Genomic DNA, 21372 nt, shown 5'->3' with positions numbered 1-21372 from the left:
AATGGGGGTGGAGAGAAGGGAGAAGAGAAGCATTGGGGTGGAAGAGAAGTCACATGGCCCATTATAAAATTTTAGTTCTCTTGGTGTATTTCAAGATTATTTTCTTTAAATCAACACTGCACTGCATTGTATATTGTCAATATGTAAAATATATTTCAAAATGACCAATAATTTGCTTGGAAACACAGAAAAAAAGCATTTAGTTGAAGAGTCTCAAGCAAGATGTTACCTCCAGTGAAAACAGAGAGACTAACGCCTGTTTGCTGTGTTAAGAGGCTGGATGCCGCGCATTAAACTAGTCACTTTACCTTCAATTATGTTCAATAATTGTTAAAATGACTAAAAAATTGAATATTAAATTTTTAAAATTATTGAATAGTATAAACTTCTTGATATTTACTAAAATAGTAAGGAATTTAAGCCCTAGAACCGATTAATGTATTGGCGGACTAATACTAAAGCTGGTTGACCGGCCAGTGCAAGCGAAAACATGTTGAGGTCGGTTCGTAAGAAATTCGTTAACCGAATTTTTGTTCGTTAACCGAATTTAAGAATCTTATGGGAGGCAGTTCGTTAACCGAAATTTCATTAACCGAGGTGTTCGTTAACCGAGGGACCACTGTATAACAGATTCACAGTGTTTTGGTGGTGGCAGTACTTTCTCTGATGGTAATCAGTAATATCCTCACCTGATAAATTACTCACTTCTGCTACACACACAATAGTAATGTGACAATACTAAGATCAGTGTGTGTATTAATATTAAGATAAATAATTATACCGTATGCATTGATAGAAATGTATAATGTTGAAGTTCTCAAAAACATATTGTAATTATTGCAGGCATGGTTTGTCTCAGAAGGAAAGTTTCTGGACTTGAGTGTGATTGAAAATAATACCGACCCACATGATAACTCTTCTGTTTGTATTGGAATACCTACAAGCTACATGGCTTCCACCATAGCAGCGGTGTCAGTGGTGGCAGGCGTCATGGACGAGCAAGATGCACACCTTGTTACCTGTGATGCCGTGGTGTATGCCAGCCTTGCGGCCTCCACCTTAGACAATACCTGGTACGAGGATGGCGAGACCTGGCGGACTGAATTCAAACGTGAAGAACTATGCTCCAAGTCCACACATAATTTTTGGTTGAAACAGTCTTGCGATTACTTAGAATGTAATAAAGTATGCACAGGATTTGGAGGACATCTGCTCACAGTACCATCACATCTGGAGAACCTAACAACCAGTGTGCCCCTGATGTGTCCCACAGATGAAACACAAGTGTCATGGACGAGTCACGACTACCAGGAAGATGGGCCATTAACTGCTAAGTGTCCAACTTTACTCCTCAATGGGACGTCTGCATTTCGGTTTTGTCTGAGCGAGCTTGAGTGCAGCCTGTGTCAAGCTCCAATGTGGCTCCGCTTTATGCTCTACGGTGACATTCGAGGTTTTGACAGAGCCTTCTTCTTGAAAAGTCAACCAGGTGGAAATATTTACTTCGAGGGATTGACCACTTCTATAATATCCATAAGAGGAAGTTCATGGGTGTTGAGTTCTCGTATACACCATCGATTTTGGCAGCTGGGCCACAGCTCCTGGCCCATCGGGAGACGTGTTTGGCGCTCTGGCACTACAAATACAACCCTGACGCTTACATCATGCACTGTACTCCAGTTCTCCTCTGATGATGGACACTGTATTTCCCGGGAGAAACGATGTAACAGCCTCGTTGACTTTCCTGACCGAAGTGATGAGCTAGGGTGCCTAGACCGGGTGGTGCAGAAAAATAATTCATATGAACACCTTGTACCACCGACTCATAACAATGAAAATGAAACTGATGTATATTACTGGTTCAATGTGAAGAATATTAGGGAGATAACTACCACAAATGCTATAGCAAACATTGATATGTCTGTCATTCTTTACTGGAGTGATCCCCGGCTCGTCATGTGGGACGCTGGCAATAAAGGGATCAGTTTCTTTATCTGTGATGATATATGGCATCCAAAATTAGGGATCCGTGCTGGGTATGAAAATAAGGGCCAAGAAGTTAACTATGAAGTGTACACGTCAGAATGTGCTGTGATTCACTCACTCAGCCACCATCAGTACGATATGGATGATCCTTATATGGGTGGGTAAAGCTGTATGTCTGCTGTGTCTTGCTCAACCTTTTCAAGCAGTAGTCGATGGTTTAGTACAAAATGAGTTCTTTTTCTCTCATGAATATCTACCTGCATTTTTCTGGTTAAAAATCAATATCATATACTGTACTGTATATTAAAAAATGAAGGGAAACAGTTCAGCACTAAAACAAAATATGAATGTTTAGTACACACATACATATTAAGGAATTGAGTGACTTGTATAACATACATTTCTTCACCTTCAGGAAGGTTCGTGTATGGTGAGGAGAGGAACCTAACTAAGTTGATGCAGCTTCTCCTAGCACTTCCCTGCAACTTTGAACTCCACCGCTACCCATTTGGACAACATCAATGCAATGCCACGTTTTACTTGAAAATTTTTGAGGGAGATAAGGAGTTGAAAACAATTTTGGAATCTGGCGAAATAAATTACTCAGGAAAAAAAAACCTCTTGGATTACAAGTTGCTGAAAGTAACATTTGAAAACACAAGTTCCTTTGCTACCCTGACACTACACTTACAGAGCCAGTGTGACTATCACATGTTGACTAGCTTTGCCCCCAGCGCTCTAATGTTCATTATCTCCTACTCCAGTCTCTTTTTCCCTATGGCCTTCTTCAGCGATAGGATCATGGTGTCGCTCACGGCTCTGCTGGTGTTGGCTGCGCTCTTTGCCCAAGCTTCCGACTCCTACGTCAAGACGCCCTACTACAAGCTCATCGATGTCTGGTACGCAACCATGATTTGCCTCTGCTTCACTGTGGTCATGACCAACGTGGTAACGAATTGCCTCCAACACATGCCCCAGGAATTCACTTACTCGCTCGTGTCCACAAGGGATGGTGATGGCACAAAGCGAGGCACACCAGCCAACTCACCACGGAGGGCAGTATATTTTAACACTGTCAGTAAAGTGCTTCACATTGCTCTTTTTACCTCACTGGTCACTGTCTTCATTATGTTTGCAACAGATGTGATCTAACTGAAAACTGCTTTTGTTATGGCCAAGGTTGTGTTCATCAGTAAAACATGATGCAGGTCAAAAAGTTCAGTACAGTAATGTACCATACAGGCTGAGGAACAAACTCAAAATTTTAAAATCTTAATCATTGTTTCCTGTGATAATCACAGAAGTAAACAACACATTGCTTTCATTGCTGGATGAAACTCGGACTTATATACAGTACAAAACATTTCTAAACAGTATATTGTAGTGTGTCTGATAAGATTTACTTAAGCTTTCCTTTACACGTCACAACTTACATGTTAAGAGTGTATTACGGGTACCATAACCAAGTAAGAATCCTTTTGTCCATGATAATATTTTATGTTGACATTGATACTTTTTCTTGACTAAGAAAATAAATATTGCAGTAGTATTTATCTCCATGCAGCTACTGGAAGACAACTTTTGGGACTGCTGTTTGAAGGAAGAAAAATTATTAATGTATACAAAGATAGATAAAAGTATAATGGCATGATTTTATAATAGCTGCTCCATCTTAGTCATAGTTACTTTCATACATTTCCAGTTATGCAGAACGCTGCTGTCTTTTAGTGATATGTACTGTACGTACAGGTAACCACGTGGCCTTAGCAACACTGGAAAACTGAACATTGGGGATTTGTCCCTGGACTGTGTTGATGAGTGCTAGAGGTGGTGCTGAAGCCAGTTCAGTCACAGGAGTCAGAAGTGGCTGGAGGAAGTTTAGGGAGATACTGTCTATTGACAGGAGGAGAAATTTTCTTTTGAGAGAAAGGAAAGATGTACGCAATTTCCGTGAGAAATGTGATATAGTAAGGCACTAAAACATGGCAGTTATAGACGATGACATTCACAGGCTTGAGCAAGCTGAACTGAGAATGGTGAGGTGGATGTACAATGTGAAACTGAAAGATGGGAAATCCTATTCAGAATTAAGAGGGCGGCTGGGTTTAGAAACTACAGTAATAGTGAAGGTTTGCGTAGAAGCAGGCCGAGATGGTTTGGGAGAGAATTATTCTTTGTGAGAGAAAGGAAAGATGTGAACGCAATTTGCGAAGAGAAATCGTGATATAGTAAGGCACTAAAACATGGCAGTTATAGACGATGACATTCACAGGCTTGAGCAAGCTGAACTGAGAATGGTGAGGTGGATGTACAATGTGAAACTGAAAGATGGGAAATCCTATTCAGAATTAAGAGGGCGGCTGGGTTTAGAAACTACAGTAATAGTGAAGGTTTGCGTAGAAGCAGGCCGAGATGGTTTGGGCATGTGAAGATGCGCGAGTCTAAATATGGATGGAGGAGAGCCATAATAACAAAGGCAAAAGTTGTAAGAAATGATATTAAGAATTAAGAACCTGACAAAAGAGGCTGCAAGTGACCATGCACAATGGAGAACTGCCATCAAGTAATCTTGGGTAATCCACACAAGCATGGAAAAATGTTGATGATAAGCTTAACAAGACATTCATGTCCATAAAAATTCCTTCGACCTTCGCACTGGAATACCAAACAGCCTCTCGTGTTGACAAGGTGTTTGTTTATACTACATAATGACAGTCATATAATTACACACATTGTAAGTCTAGCACCTCAGTAATCATGCATGCCATCTCTACTCTCTCATATGTGTTACTATATCATAGCTTTTATTGGGTTACGTGTTGTGTAACAACCGGGTGCATTGTGTAAAGACGCTTTTCACTGTCTGTCTGTCGGTCATATCTCTGTTCATTCCTCATCTGTCTGTCTTCTCATTATTTGTTTCTCTATCCTTTTTTCCTGTCTGTCTACCTCAGTCTAGTTTTGTCTCCATTTTTCCTAATTCTGTCTGTCTGTTTCTCATTCATTTATGTCTATCTCTTTTATTATCTTTCTCATCTGTTTGTCTTTAGTGCCCTTTTCTGTTTGTCAATCAATTATTTCCTATTCTTCGTCTGTTTCTTTCTATCTGTTTCCCACTGTAACTATTTCTTTCATTTTGTGATTGTGTGTGTCTGTCTGTCTGTTTGTTTGTCTCTTTTGCACTGCTTGTCTCTCTCTGTCTCCTGTTTCACCTATACATTGCTTTCATTCTGCATTTCTCTCTCTTATCTCTATTTTATCTTCTCTCCTCCCTTTCTCATCTTTATTTTGTCTCCTTCCTTCTCTCTCATCTCTATTTTTTTCTTCCTTCCTCTCTCTATCTTAATTTTCTCTTTCTCTATCCCATCTCAAAATGGAAAATGAGACAAGAGATACATTACAACAACTATACGTACTGTACTGTATACTTAAATGTTCTTGATCACATGAATATTAACCCCATAGTTTATTTCACTGACCTAATCCCTCCAGATAGAGTTAAAGTGTTTAATCATCAGGTGAAATAAGCCTGGCCAGGTAATCTTCCAGTGATCCAATTTTCCTTATATCTGTATTATTAAAGAACAGTACAGGTGCTCCTTTACTTATGAACGAGTTATGCTCCTGAAGCGTGTTCATACGTAAGTCCAATTGTTTGTAAGTCCAACTTTACTCTTGTAGATACCAAACATATTGTAAAAAAGTGAAAAGATAATATGATGTTTAGTACTGTACTGTATTTCACTAACAAACTTGATAGATATAAAATTCATAAGAGTTTGGATAAATAATAATTCATCAAGACCTTTTAATATATGTGTTCAATTTGTAAACTTAGTTGTCAACTTCCTGTGAATCCGTCCATGTGCTATAGATGGAATTTGTATATACAGTCCTCTTCACTAGTGGGTTTACAGGGGCTCATTATATAAACATTCCACAAATCATTACTTAAAGATATTTGTTGTAATATTGTTTTACGTTCATTCTATAATATGTTTACTATTGTGAGTTTCCTTTGTCTAATGTAAATAAACACAGCGCTGCCACACTGCATAAAACCTGATGAGCCCCTGTAAATGCACTAGTGAAGGGGACTGTACTTTGGGATCGCATAAATTATTGCACCCCCCTCCCCTCCTACACGTACAGTGGGGTATGCTATAACGAACGGATCCTACTACGAATATTCCTATAACGAACGGTTTTACCTATAAAATTGAGAATGCTATAACGAACGAAACTCCTACAACGAACATTATTTAATTTTTTTTTTTTTTTTACTAATTTATTGTTTTTTTATTACAATTATTGATGATATTCTTTATTTCAGGGGTTTAGATGCATATTAATGCACTTTTTTACAATTTTATATTATATTTTTCAGTGTTAAGTGGTTGTATTTGGGGGCCTGGAACGGATTAATCCTATAACGAACAAAGTTCTAGAACCAATTAGATTCGTTATAGCATACCCCACTGTATTTCATCTTAATATTATTTACCTATACCTACCGCTACCTGGGTTAGGTTAAAGTTAGAGTGGTTAATCTTAAAGGTTGAAGAAGCCACAAGTCCAGAAAACTGTGAGGTGTAACTTTTTCGGAGTCAGAGTTGTCAACTCTTGGAACAATCTGCCAATGTGTTGTGACGGCACCGAGTGTGAGCTGTTTCAAGACCAGACTTGACCAACACAGGAGCAGGTTCAGGTACATTCAGGAGTCAGTGCATGACTAGTACTACTTGCCAACAGTGACGTGACCGACTGCCCAAGCGGCTAACGAGCCGATCAGTGGCGAAGAGAATAAAGGTAAATAAATTGCGACGGAAAATCTTCAGGTGGTCCGTAATTCATTTATAACACTATTATGATGCCGGTGATCACAATTCCTGTTTTTAAATGCGTGTGTGTACTGTATTCACGTATAGATTAAAACACCATTTCCATGAATGCATAATGACCAAACTCACTGTATTTGCACTGTTGCATATGAATAAAGGTTTTAGAAATTGGTATGTGTTCCTACCTGTTATGTACGTACTACTGTAAGCAAATAAATAACTGTAGGTGCACATGATCTTTGTATATGCCGATAACCACACAAGAAAAAAGAAAACACAAAGTTCCCAAGCGTGTGGTTCTCAGCATAATACTGTATGTAACTGATTCATGTTATTTGTACTAATACAATACAGTACAGTACTGTGTAATACAAATGCATGGCCAACTTAAAAAGCTTTAATTGAAGCTGCCATACACAAATGCTATGCAAAAATAGGCATGTATGTTAATTAAAAGCTTTTCTTTAATGTTTGGATTGTCAAATATGTTCAGTTGGAGTCTTAATTTGATGTAACCTTACATAATGATAATAATACTAATAATCCATTGAAAGTTACTTCATTGACTAGTATCATATATCACCTGAAGATTAACCCCCAGCTTATTTCACCTGATTATTAAACAGTTTAATCCTACTTGAAAGAGTGAGTTAGGTTAGGTTAGCTGGGGGTTTAATCTTCAGGTGATCCAAAATTTCATAATAACAAGAGTGGCAGCTTTACACACACACACTATATAATAACACAATGTTGTTATAACAGCCTCATAGTAATATATAATTAGTCTCTCGCTTAACCCTTAAACCGCGCAATGGAAAACTGAGTAATCTGTGTAAACCAAAAAAATAAAATAAACAAATAAATATATAAATAATCATAATAATAAATAAATAAATAAATACATACATAAAAAAAATACCGAACATAAATAAATAAAAAATGTTTCTATAATTGTTAAAAACAACTGTATACTGTACTCATATAATAATTTTCATGTAAATTTATAGACAAGTACTCTGCCGAATGATGAGCTTTGGAAAATAAATTCTTTACTTACATAACTCTTCTGGTGTGTGTTTTTCTCTATGTGCAATTCCGTTAAAACAATACTGAACTGTACTGTATGCAATGGTGGTCAGAGTACCATTGCCCTCCCTCTTATCACTCACTGAACAGCAAGACATAAAACTTCCAATTGAGACAGAACTTATGCTCTTCTTGCCTTAGAATGCTGCTCACATATCCACTCTCATAGACCTAAAACAAAGAGCAGAAACACCATACTCATTCAAATGTCTCGGAGGAAACTGAGCTCATCAACTAACACTCACCGCAGTGTAGGGGTTAAGGACTTGAGGCCTCCCATACCTCTAATAGCAGTATTATATAATTAGGGGATGAATGTGAGGGGTAGATTTCACTTTTGGATTTCACGAATTATTTTCTCTTGGATGTAAAGTTGATGCCAGCTTGAGGACAGTATCCAATATAACATCCAAGCTTGTTACATCGCTCAGCCTGTGGCCCGCATGCTTGAGGTATGTCAAGGTTACATTGGGGGTCTGAAGAGCTGGAAGAAGTTGGAGAGATTCCATGTAGGGGACATCTTTATCCTGCAGGAAAAGATAAATTGTCCTTAACACCAATAGATATGGAAATTAATAACCCTGGATCATCATACTTATCCTATCATACATGTTACAATACAGCACATAAGGTACTCACTTGGGTAAATCTACCAAACATGCTTGGTACAGTATTTAAATCTACTGTAAAAATTTTCCTAAATCTATCATACACACTTAACTCTATCATCTGTACTACATAAATCTATTGTACAATGTTAGGTAAATTTATCATATTTACTCGAATCTTTTTATCATACACAGTGACCCTCTCATGAATGTACCATAAGTAATTATAAACTTATTGCATCGTAAATACTGACCTTGATGCCATGGATAATTCTTACGGGACAAGTCACTGGCATACTATCCGTGGCCTTTGTTATATTGAACTGTTTCATGTCCTCAAACTGCGCCAACGACAACGGGAATTCCCCATAGTCCGGAGCGTACAGGTTGACAACTCCACCGTCCTCATATTTCTTCAGGAGTTTGGGAGTTAACTGTGACAGCAGTACCTTCTCATATTTCTCACCAAAATTAAATGCTGGTGCCAACATCAGAAGACCTGCAAACTTCTCAGGGTGTTCCTTGGCTATGATGCTTGATATCTAGAAGAGAAAGAGAAAGGATATTACTCGTATTTTATCTTAAAAGCTAAAGAGAGAGAATTAAAATCAGTCTATGGGTGGGTCACTTGTGAGAGAAGTACTATACAGTAATGAGGGAAATATACTGGAATGTTATGAAGAGATTATAGTTTCCTGAAGACATCTCCCTCTCCAGTAATGGTCGGGACTGGTGACACAAGACTTAGAGGCACAAGAAACAGCTAACAAGTTTGTACTCAACAACCTGAGTCCTAATAACCCAACTCTTTGTTATATTCCAAGACTGTAGAGTACTGTATATGCTGAAAGTTACCCTGTGTTGATGTGTCAGCTGAGTCATCTTGCAGTACTATACTATACAGGCAACTCTTGAGAGCTAGTACTGTACAGTACTGTATGTGTTCCCTGACTTTGTGAACATGATGTACAGCTCCAAACATTGTTCATCCACTGCCCTTCCTTACGTGATGAAAATTAATACCAAGAAAATGTACAGTATTAGTGGACTTGGGGTCAATGGACACACCTGCAAAGATCAGACACACCAATTTTGTAATTTTTGTGTCACATTCCAGCAAATCATGTTTCCTTCACAACACAATAAATGTCAATTAACTCAATAACACACCAACACACAGTTACCTCAAACCAATAGATATTATATAATGAATAACCTTTATATGAACCCACCCAACATCCCATAGAAGAAGCGACTATAATCTGTGGACCATCGGACACTTTGATGATTATTTCCCTGGCATCCTCGACCCACGATGACATTCTTGCCTCTGTGAGCTCAACACCTTCACTGTCACCCAGTCCTGATGGATCATACCTGTAAAGTATAGAGCAATTAACTTGTGGGTCTTTACCTGCTATCCTATCATGAGCCAATGACAAACATTGTAATGGAATCTTACATTTACTGAGCATTAAGGGAGATAATTGTTGCAGTGTAATGCAATACAGTAAGACCTCGCTTAATGTTGAGGTTACGTTCCTGAAAAAGCGACGTTATACAAAACAACGTAAAGCGGATCAATTTTCCACATAAATAGAAAAAATACGGGAGTTACGTTCCCCAGCCTCCCTTTGCCCCATAAAATACATTACATATGCAGAAATTCAATGATATTTTTATAGAAAATAGCATATATATATATATATATATATATATATATATATATATATATATATATATATATATATATATATATATATATATATATATATATATATATATATATATATATATATATATATATATATATATATATATATATAAGATATAGATATATATATATAACAATGAGTTTAATGGCTATGGCGCCATAAGCTCGCTGAACAGGCTTTGTGTGAAATATAACAAAGTCTAGGACTACTTTTAGTATCCTGGTGGTCCAGCGGTTAGCATGCGTCACAGACATAGGCTTGTGTGCCGGGGTCTGAATCCTGGCGGCTGAGGTGTTGATTGTATGTAGAAGTCCGCGTGCTTTATTGGGCTAATGAAATATATATGGATCCTCGTGTTTCGAAGCCGGATTTGGTAAAACGTTACTCTGACCACCTACGTGATACGGGTAGTCCCATTAGAGGTTCACGGCGCCATAAGCTCGTTGAACAGGCTTTGTGTGAAATATAACAAAGTCTAGGACTGCTTTTAGTATCCCGGTCCAGGTAGCATGCCCCTGTCACAGACATAGCTTTGCGCGTGGTTCGAATCCTGGCGGTTGAGGTGTTGATTATATATATATATATATATATATATATATATATATATATATATATATATATATATATATATATATATATATATATATATATATATATATATATATATATATATATATATATATATATATATATATATATAATCATTTTGTATTGTACTCACTGATGGACAGAGGTGGTGGAGTGAGTGTGTGGTGGGTAGTGGAGAGCAGAAGGAGGGTAGAGAGTCACTAAGACCCAGCGGGTGGCACCTCCTCCCGGTTTAAAACCTCCATTTTTGTAGCAAGGCTAATGGTCTTATGTTGCTTCTTCACAACACTGGCATCAGTAGCACTTGTTGAGCAATTGGAAGTCATTTTGAATGGTTAGAGTACATTCGTTACAGCAAAAACACTTAAACAAAACACAAATGATGTGGAAGCTTAACAGAGACTGGCTTGGCGTCGCTTGGGAATGCTGTGACGTTCCTCTAGTGAGAGGTAACAAGCCAAGCCGAGAGAGCGTAGCACGGCCAAATGAGAGAGGGTGATGCGCCGTAAAAAGTAGTCCGTGATGACGCAAAAGAGACGTTAAATTGAGTTGTCGGGACGTTAAACGAATTATTGGTAGATAAAGAGTAGCGACGTTGTATAGAAACAGCGTTATCGGGGTGACGTTATACGAGAACTTACTGTACTGTACTCATTATTTTACCCCCTGTAACTATAGACAGGATTAAGACTGATGCTGTCAAAAAAGCCATAATGTTAAAAATTAAAAACAGGAAAAATGAGTGTAGTGTAGAGTATTGTGAAGATGAGCAGGAGTGTGGTGACAACTTGATACTGACATCATTACTTCTCCACCTAATTACCTGGGTACTTAACATAATCATATAACCTGAAGATGTGTCACTCAACTTATTCTCCTGAAGATTAAATACCCTAACACAACCTGAGAGGTTAGGTTGAGTTCATCTACAGGTGAAGGAAAGTGGGACAAATCTTCAGGTGACACACACAGTCTTACCTCACATAAGGAAAGCCATACTTCTGACAAAATGGATGTAATTCTTGAGCTTTAATGCCAGACTTGTCAGACATAAATCCTGGTACATAGATCACTCCTACAGACCGTGGCCCACTTGTCTTGTGGTAGGCAATTCTCCGTACTTTTCCAGATTTTGTATCTTTTATCTAAAGAGAAAAAAAAAGAGTAAAGGTACAGTCTGGGTCAAAAGTGTTGAACACTTGGCAATATCTGGCATCTACTTGCGAGTTATATGATTGTGAGGGAATTACTACACCACGTGAGGCCCCTCATAACAACATCTGTGAGGGAATTACTACACCACGTGAGGCCCCTCATAACACCATCTGTGAGGGAATTACTACACCACGTGAGGCCCTGCATAACAACATCTGTGAGGGAATTACTACACCACGTGAGGCCCCGCATAACACCATCTGTGAGGGAATTACTACACCACGTGAGGCCCCTCATAACACCATCTGAGGGAACTACTACACCACGTGAGGTCCCTCCTAACACCATCCGGGAGGGAGTTACTACACTACGAGTTTGCTGTTCAACACCTACATTAATCTGTATGTTCACTGTATGTTCCTTTACCTTTCTCTAACGAAGGCTTTTGTTAAACCACCAATGTATGTAATAAGTCATTTATGTCCAATGTATATTTTCAGCCTTCGGGCTGCAGAACTTTTTCAATAAACCGTTAATTATTATTATTATTATTATATTATGCCTGAACCACAAAATGGGATAAAACTCTCCTTAATACCCAAGATCTTCGAGTACTTACATGCCAAATACATGTACTGTCAAGTGTTCAAGACTCTTCACCCCGACTGTGCTTCTACATTATAACACCAAATCAAATACAGACTTTCAGAAACTTCCCAAACACATAATAAATATTCAATGCCTATGAACTAGCAAATACAATGGGTAATGTGAAGATTAGGCACCCCATCTGATTTCACTGGATGAATAAATTTCTTAAGGTTACCTAGAGGTTAGGTTAGTTTACGTTAAATTGTCAAGTGTCTATTTGGGGATTGTCATTACGGCACATAATGAGACTGAAAGAGACCCCTTAGGCATAGTCAGAGAGAAGTCACACTACAACCCTCCCCCACCCAACTAACATTATGGGTAAAGTAACAGTGAAGCTTTGAGGTTTGAGTCTAAACAGGGAACTTTTCCCAAATTCTTCATCGTGGGTTTCAGAACATAAGGTGCGGTAAGTGTAATGCGGATTAATTATTTGACTGTACATAACCTAACATAGCCTAACCTAACCTAACCACATCTAATTCCCAGGGACTGTAAGCACTACTCATAAGTACACAAGAGCGAGGCAAACTGAAAACTTGTGAGAAGAAATGAGGGAAGTATGAAATAAACTGGGAAAGTTATGATGCACTGGGGAAAAGTAAGAGAGGAATACAGTATATATAAAAAAAAAGACAAATGAAAATCTGTTATGAATTCGGACAAATATAACACACTGAATGCAGGTATGGCAGCCATATAGTTGAACTGTGTGGGTGATGGTATGGCAGAGAATCATGCATGAGTATAATGCGAAGATGTTATGTTAGGTTAGCATTAGGCTGTCGTACCAATAGACACAGATGTTTCGCATATAGCTGCCGTACCCAGGGCCGGATTCAGGAGAGGGCAAAGTGGGCAGCTGCCCAGGGGCCTCCACAATCTGGGGGCCTCCACATGTGCGGTAGTAGCTATATCAGGACTGGTCGACTTGAAACCACATGAATGACTCCAGTCATGTCTCACTTTTGTGTGTGTGTGTGTGTGTGTGTGTGTCGGGAATTTGTACACTATCAATAAATATACAGTTAATTAAAAATTTCTCAATGTTCTAATTTCCTCAATATAACTGCATATGGCTTCAAAATTCTCCAAAGAAGTGTTCACGTTTCAAAAATTTCCCGGGGGGCTTACAGCGCCCCCCGGAACTCCCAGATGCTTAGGCTCGCTTCACTCGCCACCCAACCCTCTTGGGTAGTTATAATGAGGGGGGCCTCTACAAAGAGGCTGCCCATGGGCCTCCACAGGTCTAAATCCGGCACTGGCCATACCTATATCTTGCACAAAAATAAAAAAAGGAAATTATTGCTAGACAAACTGGATAAAATGTAAAATGAACTTGAAAAATATAATTGACACGCACTTCATGGAATAGTGTCTCTGGTTCAGTAGCGGACACATGAAACTTCTTCAGCAACGATACAGCTGGTGTGTGTGTCTTATGGAGCAGCGCGACGCCTCTGTGCAAGACTCGACTCGTGCTGAAGACCTGCATCATTCCGCTGCTTGAACTGAAAACAATAACAAACTCTGTAATACAAGCTGACAAATGCCAAAGATAGTAAAGTTCAGTTTAACACTTTGAGGATGATAGTTTAAATTATAAGTCTTTGTGGATGATGGTTTAAGTACAGATACACAATGGATGTAGGCCTGAGTGATATACACAACTAGACAGTACCGTATAAGTTATCTATGGTATATAAAACACTGGTATAGTAAAGCAAAACAACATCCTGTATTATTATTGTTTCGGTCATCCAGCGAGGTGAGGTTAGGTTAGGTTAGGTTAGGTTAGGTTAGGTCAGGTTAGGTTAGGTCAGGTTAGGTTAGGTTAGGTTGAAATTATGTTTTTCCGGTGGTTTTTGTTATGAACGATATGACCTTTATGTCAAATATGTTGATGACCGAAACGATAATTTTACCCACCATCCACCTCCTCACTTGTAACTATTAGATAAGATATATTTCTTTATTTTTTGTATTTTATAATTTTCGTCACTTTACCAGCAGACTACACTCACCATTCAGCCGGTGTGTGTATCATGTATTGGATCACTATGATTGTACAGTATTAACAACAAACCTTATTGGCATGATAAAAAACAACTATTTTATCATAACTTACCAAATGGCACGAAGTAATTTATTAGTTATTGGGGTTTTAATTAATAAATACTTATAACTGTTTGCGGTTTGTTTATATTCTGTAGGGAGGATGACCACTGTTAAGGTATACCATGAACACCTCCACCTACCCTTACCCTTATCCTCTACACCACTGATTGGCTCTGTCACACACTGTTGGTAAGTACTGGTCATGCACCGGCTCCTGACTGTACCTGAACCTGCTCCAGTGTTGGTCAAGTCTTTAAACAGCTCACACTGGGTGCCGTCACAACACTCCCTGGTAGAGTGTTGTGACGGCACCTTATGAGGCGGGTCCCACTAATTACCCAAATGTAGCCGCAATGAAGTCAAATAATGGTCCTACAAACTTTTTAAACTTTTATCCTCTTCGCCACTGATCGGCTTGTTAGCCGCTTGGGCGATCGGTCACGACTCTTTTCCTTTATATTCTTCACCAAAAGGTCGGCTCGCTAGCCGCCCGGGCGATCGGTCACGTCTCTGTCACGCACTGTTGGCAAATACTGGGCATGCACCGGCTCCTGAATGTACCTGAACCCGCTCCAGTGTTGGTCAAGTCTTCTCTTGAAAGAGCTCACACTCGGTGCCGTCACAACACTTTCTGGTAGATTGTTCCAAGAGTTTACAACCCTCACTCCGAAAAAGTTTGCCCTCACGGTTTTCCGGACTTGCGGCTTCTTCAATCTTGAGCTGTGACCCCTTGTGGGGCGAGCGTCCGCCAGCTCCAAGTAAGGACACTCAACTGAGTAGTGCCCCCTGAGATGCTTATAAACCTCAACTAGGTCCCCCCTTGCCCGTCTGTAGTATAAGCTAGGCAAGTTCAGGCGCTCCAATCTCGCAGGGTAGCTGAGATGCCGAAGTGCAGGCACCAGCTTGGTGGCCCTCCTTTGAACATTTTCAACCAACTGACAGTCCCTAGCATATCTCGGGGACCAGATGGGGTGACAGTACTCCAGATGGGGAAGCACTTCACTCCTGAAGATCGTCACGAGGGACGGACCGTCTAGATATCTGAACGACCTTCTTATAAGACCCAATAATTTATTTGCCTGATTTACCTTCTTCTCACAATGGCCCGAGAACTTCAGCTCATTGTCAACATACACACCTAGGTCCTTCTCACACACAGTCTCAACTAGTACATTTTCTTCATCCCGTTGGGACATATGGTACGCCTCCTTACCGTTGGTACGCCCCAGGTGCATCCTCTTACACTTCGTGACATTGAATCTCAGCAGCCATTCCTTCGACCATTCCTGGAGCCCACAGAGGTCCTTCTGCAGCTCTTCACAGTCCGCTTGGTTCTTAATTTCCCGAAATAACTTGGCGTCATCGGCAAACATTTGTATGGAGGAGTGTACAACGTCAGGCATATCATTTATGAAACAAACAAACAACAGCGGGCCCAATACACTACCCTGCGGTACCCCACTTGTTACAGGTACAGATGACGATTTCGTGCCATTAATCACCACACATTGCTTGCGGTCATGTAGAAAGTCTTCTATCCACGCTAGGACATTTCCCCGAATTCCGTACCCTTCCAGTTTGATTTTCAGCCTTTCGTGGGGTACACTGTCGAAAGCCTTGGCAAAATCTAGGTAAATATTGTCGATATTACCACCCCGTTCTAGAATATGGGTCCAAATATCCAATACCTTGAGCAATTGTGTCAAGCAAGAGCGCCCCGGCATAAAACCGTGTTGGCAATCTTTTACAAGGTTGTTTCGTAGTAGATGTTCCATCGCTGCATCTCTGATAATACTCTCAAGTACTTTACATATTATGCTGGTCAGGCTCACCGGTCTATAGTTGTTCGTGGAGTGCCTATCGCCCTTCTTGAAGATAGGACTCACATAAGCCACTTTCCATTCACTGGGGACCATTTGTTCATCCAGGCATTTACAAAACAGAATCTTCAGGGGCTCTGCAAGCTCGTTGCACAGCTCCCTTAGCACTCTAGGATGCACCATGTCAGGTCCAGGACTCTTATGGACCTTTAGCCTGGACAGTTTATTTCTAATACCCTCTTCTGTGAACACAATGTGGGTCAGTGCTGTGTCGAACCGTCTGTCCTCAAACGCAGGAAGGTTAGTTGCATCCTCTCTTGTGAACACTGAGGAAAAGAAGCTGTTCAATGCCTCAGCTTTATCCTGGTCAGAATCTGCGTAACTACCATCTTCAAGCCTCAGGTCTGATACTCCTACTCGCGTTTTCAATTTCGACTTTGCATAGCGGTAAAACGCCTTTGGGTTTGACTTGACCTCGCGTGCAACCAGCCTTTGGAACTCCTTTTCAGCCCTCCTACACTCTATCTTTGCTTGGTTTCTGGCTCTTGCATACATCCTCCTGTCCTGCTCATCGTTTGACCCAACCCACGTCTTGAATTTCTGGGTTTTCTTCTTAATTTTGTCGACCGCCGCATGGTTCATGTGTAGGGATCCCCTCGTATTCCTAGAAGCACTGGGTTTGGTCTTGGGTATATATTTATCGATCAAATGGGTCATTTTACTAGTTATGATATTCAGCGTAGTGTCTGCGTTCTTGTACCTTAATAAGTCAGGCCAGTTGATACCCCTCATCTCTTCCCTCATCCCATTGTAATTTCCCTTGTAATATTTGCACCTTGGCCTGGCCTTATCTTGAACTAGGTAACAGTTAAATCTGAATGACAACACTGTATGGTGACTGGTGCCAACTGGGGCAAGGTGTTCCAGTTTGGCCACCATACCCTCCTCGTTTGTTATGATGAGGTCAAGTGGCTTGGGTGTTTGTTCCCCTCTGTAATGTGTCGGGTCTCTCACATTGGTAAACTTAATTTAATCTGAGTTAATAGATCGAGTGCATGTACCTAACCTAAACTAACCTAACACAACACAATTCAGATTAAATTAAGTTTACCAATTTTTTTTTGACTTTATGACACCAAATAATAATCGAGAAGTGATTCACAGCCCGAATTACGCTTGTACGACCATCATTTGACTTCATTGCGGCTACATTTGGGTAATTAGTGGGACCTTATGAGGCTGTTCTGTAGATGCCTGGATGAGCAAAAGGTTGATTGGAAAATGGCTATTGTGAGTCCTATTTTCAAGAGGGGCGATCAACACTTCTGGAATAACTATAGAGCAGTGAGCCTGACCAGCATAGTATGTAAAGTACTGTACTTGAGAGCATTAGAAGAGATGCCATGATGGAACATCTACTACGAAACAATCTTGTAAAGGATTGCCAACACGGATTAATGCCGGGGCGCTCCTGCTTAACGCGATTACTCAAGGAACTGATATTTGGATCAGAATTCCGGAATAGGGTGGTAACATCGACAATATATACCTAGATTTTGCCAAGACTTTTGACGGCGTGGGTCGAAGACTTTCTCTATGACTGCAAGCAGCGTGTGGTGATTTATGGCACGACGGAATGTGAAAAGGACCTACAGTAGATCTGTACTTTGACAATGAACTGAAGTTCTCGGACCATTGCGAGAAGAAGGTAAATCAGGCAACTAAGTTATTAGGTCTTATAAGAAAGTCCTAGATGATCCGTCCCTCGTAACGATCTTTAAAAGTGAAGTGCTTTCCCGACTGGAATACTGTCGGACCCCGTCTGGTCCCCGAGATATGCCAGGGACTGTCAGTTGGTTGAAAATGTCCAAAGGAGAGCCACCAGACTGGTGCCTGCACTGCAGCACCTCAGCTACCCGGAGAGATTGGAACGCCTGAAATTGCCTAGCTTATACTACAGACGGGCAAGGGGGGACCTAGTTGAGGTGTATAAGCATCTCAGGGGGCACTACTCAGTCGAGTGTCCTTACCTGGAGCTGGCGGACGCTCGCCTCACAAGGGGTCACAGCTCAAGGTTGAGGAAGTTACAGGTCCAGAAAACTGTGAGGTGTAACTTTTTCGGAGTGAGAGTTGTGAACTCTTGGAACAAGCTGCCAGAGAGTGTTGTGACGGTGTGGGGTATGGGATGTTTGGGTTCACACTCAGGATGGGATGGAGAAAGGAAACTCACAATGTGCTCTCTGTATACATGTTGTATTGGATGTACAATGCAGCTTGGTGCTGGGAAGTGGCAGCGTGGTTACAAGCGTGATGTAGAGAAAGCTGGTTGGGGAGGGTGCTCAGAGGAGGACAGCTTGTGGGTCGCCATGCTCGCAGGCGGGAGTGAGGGCCGCCAGGCAGTGGCGGAGGAGGTGATGTTGCGTGCTGCGGCTGTAGCTAGAAGAAGAGAGAGGTCACCACGAGGTCAGGTCTTAAATTTCGGGGGCTTAGTAGTTGACCTCCGTGATGTATGGCGGCGCTGGTTGACTCAGACCACGAGGCATACACTGGGGAATTCGCGGGGTCGGCTACTCAGCGACAAACAGCGTTTGTAGGGGAGGAATCCACTACAATACTCCCCCCTTCCCTCCAGGCGGTGTAGGAGACTTGTTGTCTGCAGGGTTGCATGGCACATGTGAGGCAGAACGGGCGGTGCATGCCACATGTGAGCCATAATGGCGATGGCGTGGATGAGCCGGCCGCTAGAGGAGACAACTGTCTAGATACACAATATCTGTGGGAGTAGAGAGGGAGAAAAAGGGTGTGTGGAGGCGATGAATGTTGTGCTTCCCTCACGGCAGGTATAGAGTCGTCAGAATGGCCTGCTGGGGTGTGTGGGCCTGGGTCAGGAGCAGGGGCTGCATTAGCAGAAGCGGATGAGGGCTCGTGACAGCAGCTGGGTCCACGACAGCAGCAGGGTGCAGGACAGTAGCAGGGAGTACCTGAGGGAGAAAAGAGGGGTGTGTGGGTCCGCACTCAGACGCATGGGCCGCGTTGGGAGCAGGGGTTGCATCAGGAGGAGCGGCAGGGGGTACTGCTGGGCCGGGGGCGGCGTCTGAGGCAGGACGGGTGTGCTGGGGTCGGTAGGACGTGGTGCTTGGGGCAGGAAGAGGAGCTGGTGTCTGCTTAGAGAAGCAGTGCTGCTCTAGGGTGTCTAACCTACGGTTTAGAGACAGTAGCTGTAGAGCCGATGAGAGCTGCTTCTGGGTGGATATGCCAGTCTTCCATGTTGCTTGAAGACTGGGAGAGTGATCAGTTTCTCCTCCATCCTGTGTGAGTGCGAATCTCAGGGGGTCACCATTTGTGGGGTGTTTGGGTTCACACTCAGGATGGGATGGAGAAAGGAAACTCACAATGTGTTCTCTGTATACATGTTGTATTGGATGTACATTGCAGCTTGGTGCTGGGAAGTGGCAGCGTGGTTACAAGCGTGATGTAGAGAGAGCTGGTTGGTGAGGATGCTCAGAGGAGGACCAGCTTGTGGGTCGCCATGCTCGCCGGCGGGAACGAGGGCCGCCAGGCAGCGGCGGAGGAGGTGGTGTTGCTTGGTGCGGCTGTAGCTAGAAAAAAGAGAGGTCACCACGAGGTCAGGTCTTAAATAGCGGGGGTAGGCGTGGAACAAGCTTAGCAACTTTGTAGTAAGTGCGGGAACTCTGGAAAGTTTCAAAAGGAAGCTAGATAGATTCATGGATGATAGAGAGTGGTAGTAACTCTCGACAGGAGCTGCCATGCACAGGCCAACCGGCCTATTGCAGACTCCTTATTTTCTTATGTTCTTATGTTCTTAGTAGTTGACCTCCGTGATGTATGGCGGGGCTGGTTGACCCAGACCACGAGGCATACACTGGGGAATTCGCGGGGTCAGCTACTCAGCGACAAACAGCGTTTGTAGGGGAGAAATCCACTACAACGGCACTGAGTGTGAACTGTTTCAAGACCAGACTTGACCAACACTGGAGCAGGTTCAGATACATTCAGGAGTCAGTGCATGCCCAGTACTTGCCAACATTGACATGACCGACCGCCCAAGCGGCTAACGAGGCGATTAGTGGCGAAGAGGATAAAAGTAAAAGTAAGGAACAAGGAACTGAGGACTAGAAGCAGGGAATATCAAAAGGTGGGAGGCCCCAAGAATTTGTGGGTAAGGGACCAAGGTGAGCACCGAGTCCACTTAGCTGGGGGATTTGGGGGAGTGGGAGGGGGTGGGGGGTGCTCTGTAAGCCCCCCCGGAAACTTTTTCGAAATCTGTCCATTTTGAGGCCTTTTTGAAGGCAGGTGCACTTTATTTTAAGATATTTTGAGGTCAATAATAATTACTTTTTATTATTCAAATATATCTGAGTACAATACTGCATTTTCTGATGAAAAGGAATTTTCTGATGAAAAGGGGGGTCCGAAACCCCAGGACCCCCCCGGATCCGCCCCTGGGAAATGAGAACTTGGAGTAAGGAACTAATCAACCAGGGAGGTTGCTGATCTGACTTTTTCCCTCATTTACACACAATTGCAGGTCTCAATTGTTTCTCTTACTTTGACAACACAACATACATAGTATATTGTTTCTCACTATTGATTTTTTTTAATTTTGCATTTCTTCTTCTTCTTCTTCTTCTTCTTCTTCTTCTTCTTCGTCTTCTTCTTCTTCTTCTTATTATTATTATTATTATTATTATTATTATTATTATTATTATTATTATTATTATTATTATTATTACATTTTCGCCCCCCAGGCCCTAATGAGGGTCAGTGACCTGTGCCCGGGTGA

General features: G+C 41.5%; 2 protein-coding genes across 2 annotated transcripts; one reads left to right on the top strand and one right to left on the bottom strand.

Annotated features, from left to right (window-relative positions):
• The first annotated feature begins 965 nt into the window (after nucleotides 1–965).
• On the top strand, nucleotides 966–4140 carry LOC121862248. The gene is made up of 2 exons (XM_042360344.1): nucleotides 966–2143; nucleotides 2402–4140. The coding sequence occupies exons 1-2, from the start codon at nucleotides 991–993 to the stop codon at nucleotides 3136–3138; spliced, it is 1890 nt and encodes a 629-aa protein (XP_042216278.1). The 5' UTR covers nucleotides 966–990; the 3' UTR covers nucleotides 3139–4140.
• A 3230-nt stretch (nucleotides 4141–7370) lies between these two features.
• LOC121862247 (palmitoyl-protein thioesterase ABHD10, mitochondrial-like) lies at nucleotides 7371–15367 on the bottom strand. Its single transcript, XM_042360343.1, has 6 exons — nucleotides 15310–15367; nucleotides 13994–14141; nucleotides 11803–11969; nucleotides 9754–9898; nucleotides 8776–9063; nucleotides 7371–8440 (listed from the first exon to the last, which is right to left on the bottom strand). The coding sequence occupies exons 2-6, from the start codon at nucleotides 14126–14128 to the stop codon at nucleotides 8258–8260; spliced, it is 918 nt and encodes a 305-aa protein (XP_042216277.1). The 5' UTR covers nucleotides 14129–14141; nucleotides 15310–15367; the 3' UTR covers nucleotides 7371–8257.
• Nucleotides 15368–21372: the final 6005 nt, after the last annotated feature.

The sequence above is a fragment of the Homarus americanus genome, unplaced genomic scaffold (assembly GCF_018991925.1).
Source record: "Homarus americanus isolate GMGI-L3 unplaced genomic scaffold, GMGI_Hamer_2.0 scaffold31037, whole genome shotgun sequence".
In the NCBI taxonomy this organism is placed as follows: domain Eukaryota; kingdom Metazoa; phylum Arthropoda; class Malacostraca; order Decapoda; family Nephropidae; genus Homarus; species Homarus americanus.
Note: the sequence above shows the minus strand (reverse complement) of the source record. Positions and strands in the feature narration are given on the sequence as shown.

Coding starts and splice junctions, on each gene's coding strand:
- LOC121862247 (XM_042360343.1), bottom strand. CDS start 14,128: ATGATGCAGGTCTTCAGCACGAGTCGAGTCTTGCACAGAGGCGTCGCG. Junction 9,899..11,802: donor TATGGCTTTCCTTATGTGAG/GTAAGACTGTGT, acceptor TATACTTTACAG/GTATGATCCATCAGGACTGG. Junction 8,441..8,775: donor GAATTATCCATGGCATCAAG/GTCAGTATTTAC, acceptor CTTTTCCTGCAG/GATAAAGATGTCCCCTACAT.
- LOC121862248 (XM_042360344.1), top strand. CDS start 991: ATGGACGAGCAAGATGCACACCTTGTTACCTGTGATGCCGTGGTGTAT. Junction 2,144..2,401: donor TATGGATGATCCTTATATGG/GTGGGTAAAGCT, acceptor CTTCACCTTCAG/GAAGGTTCGTGTATGGTGAG.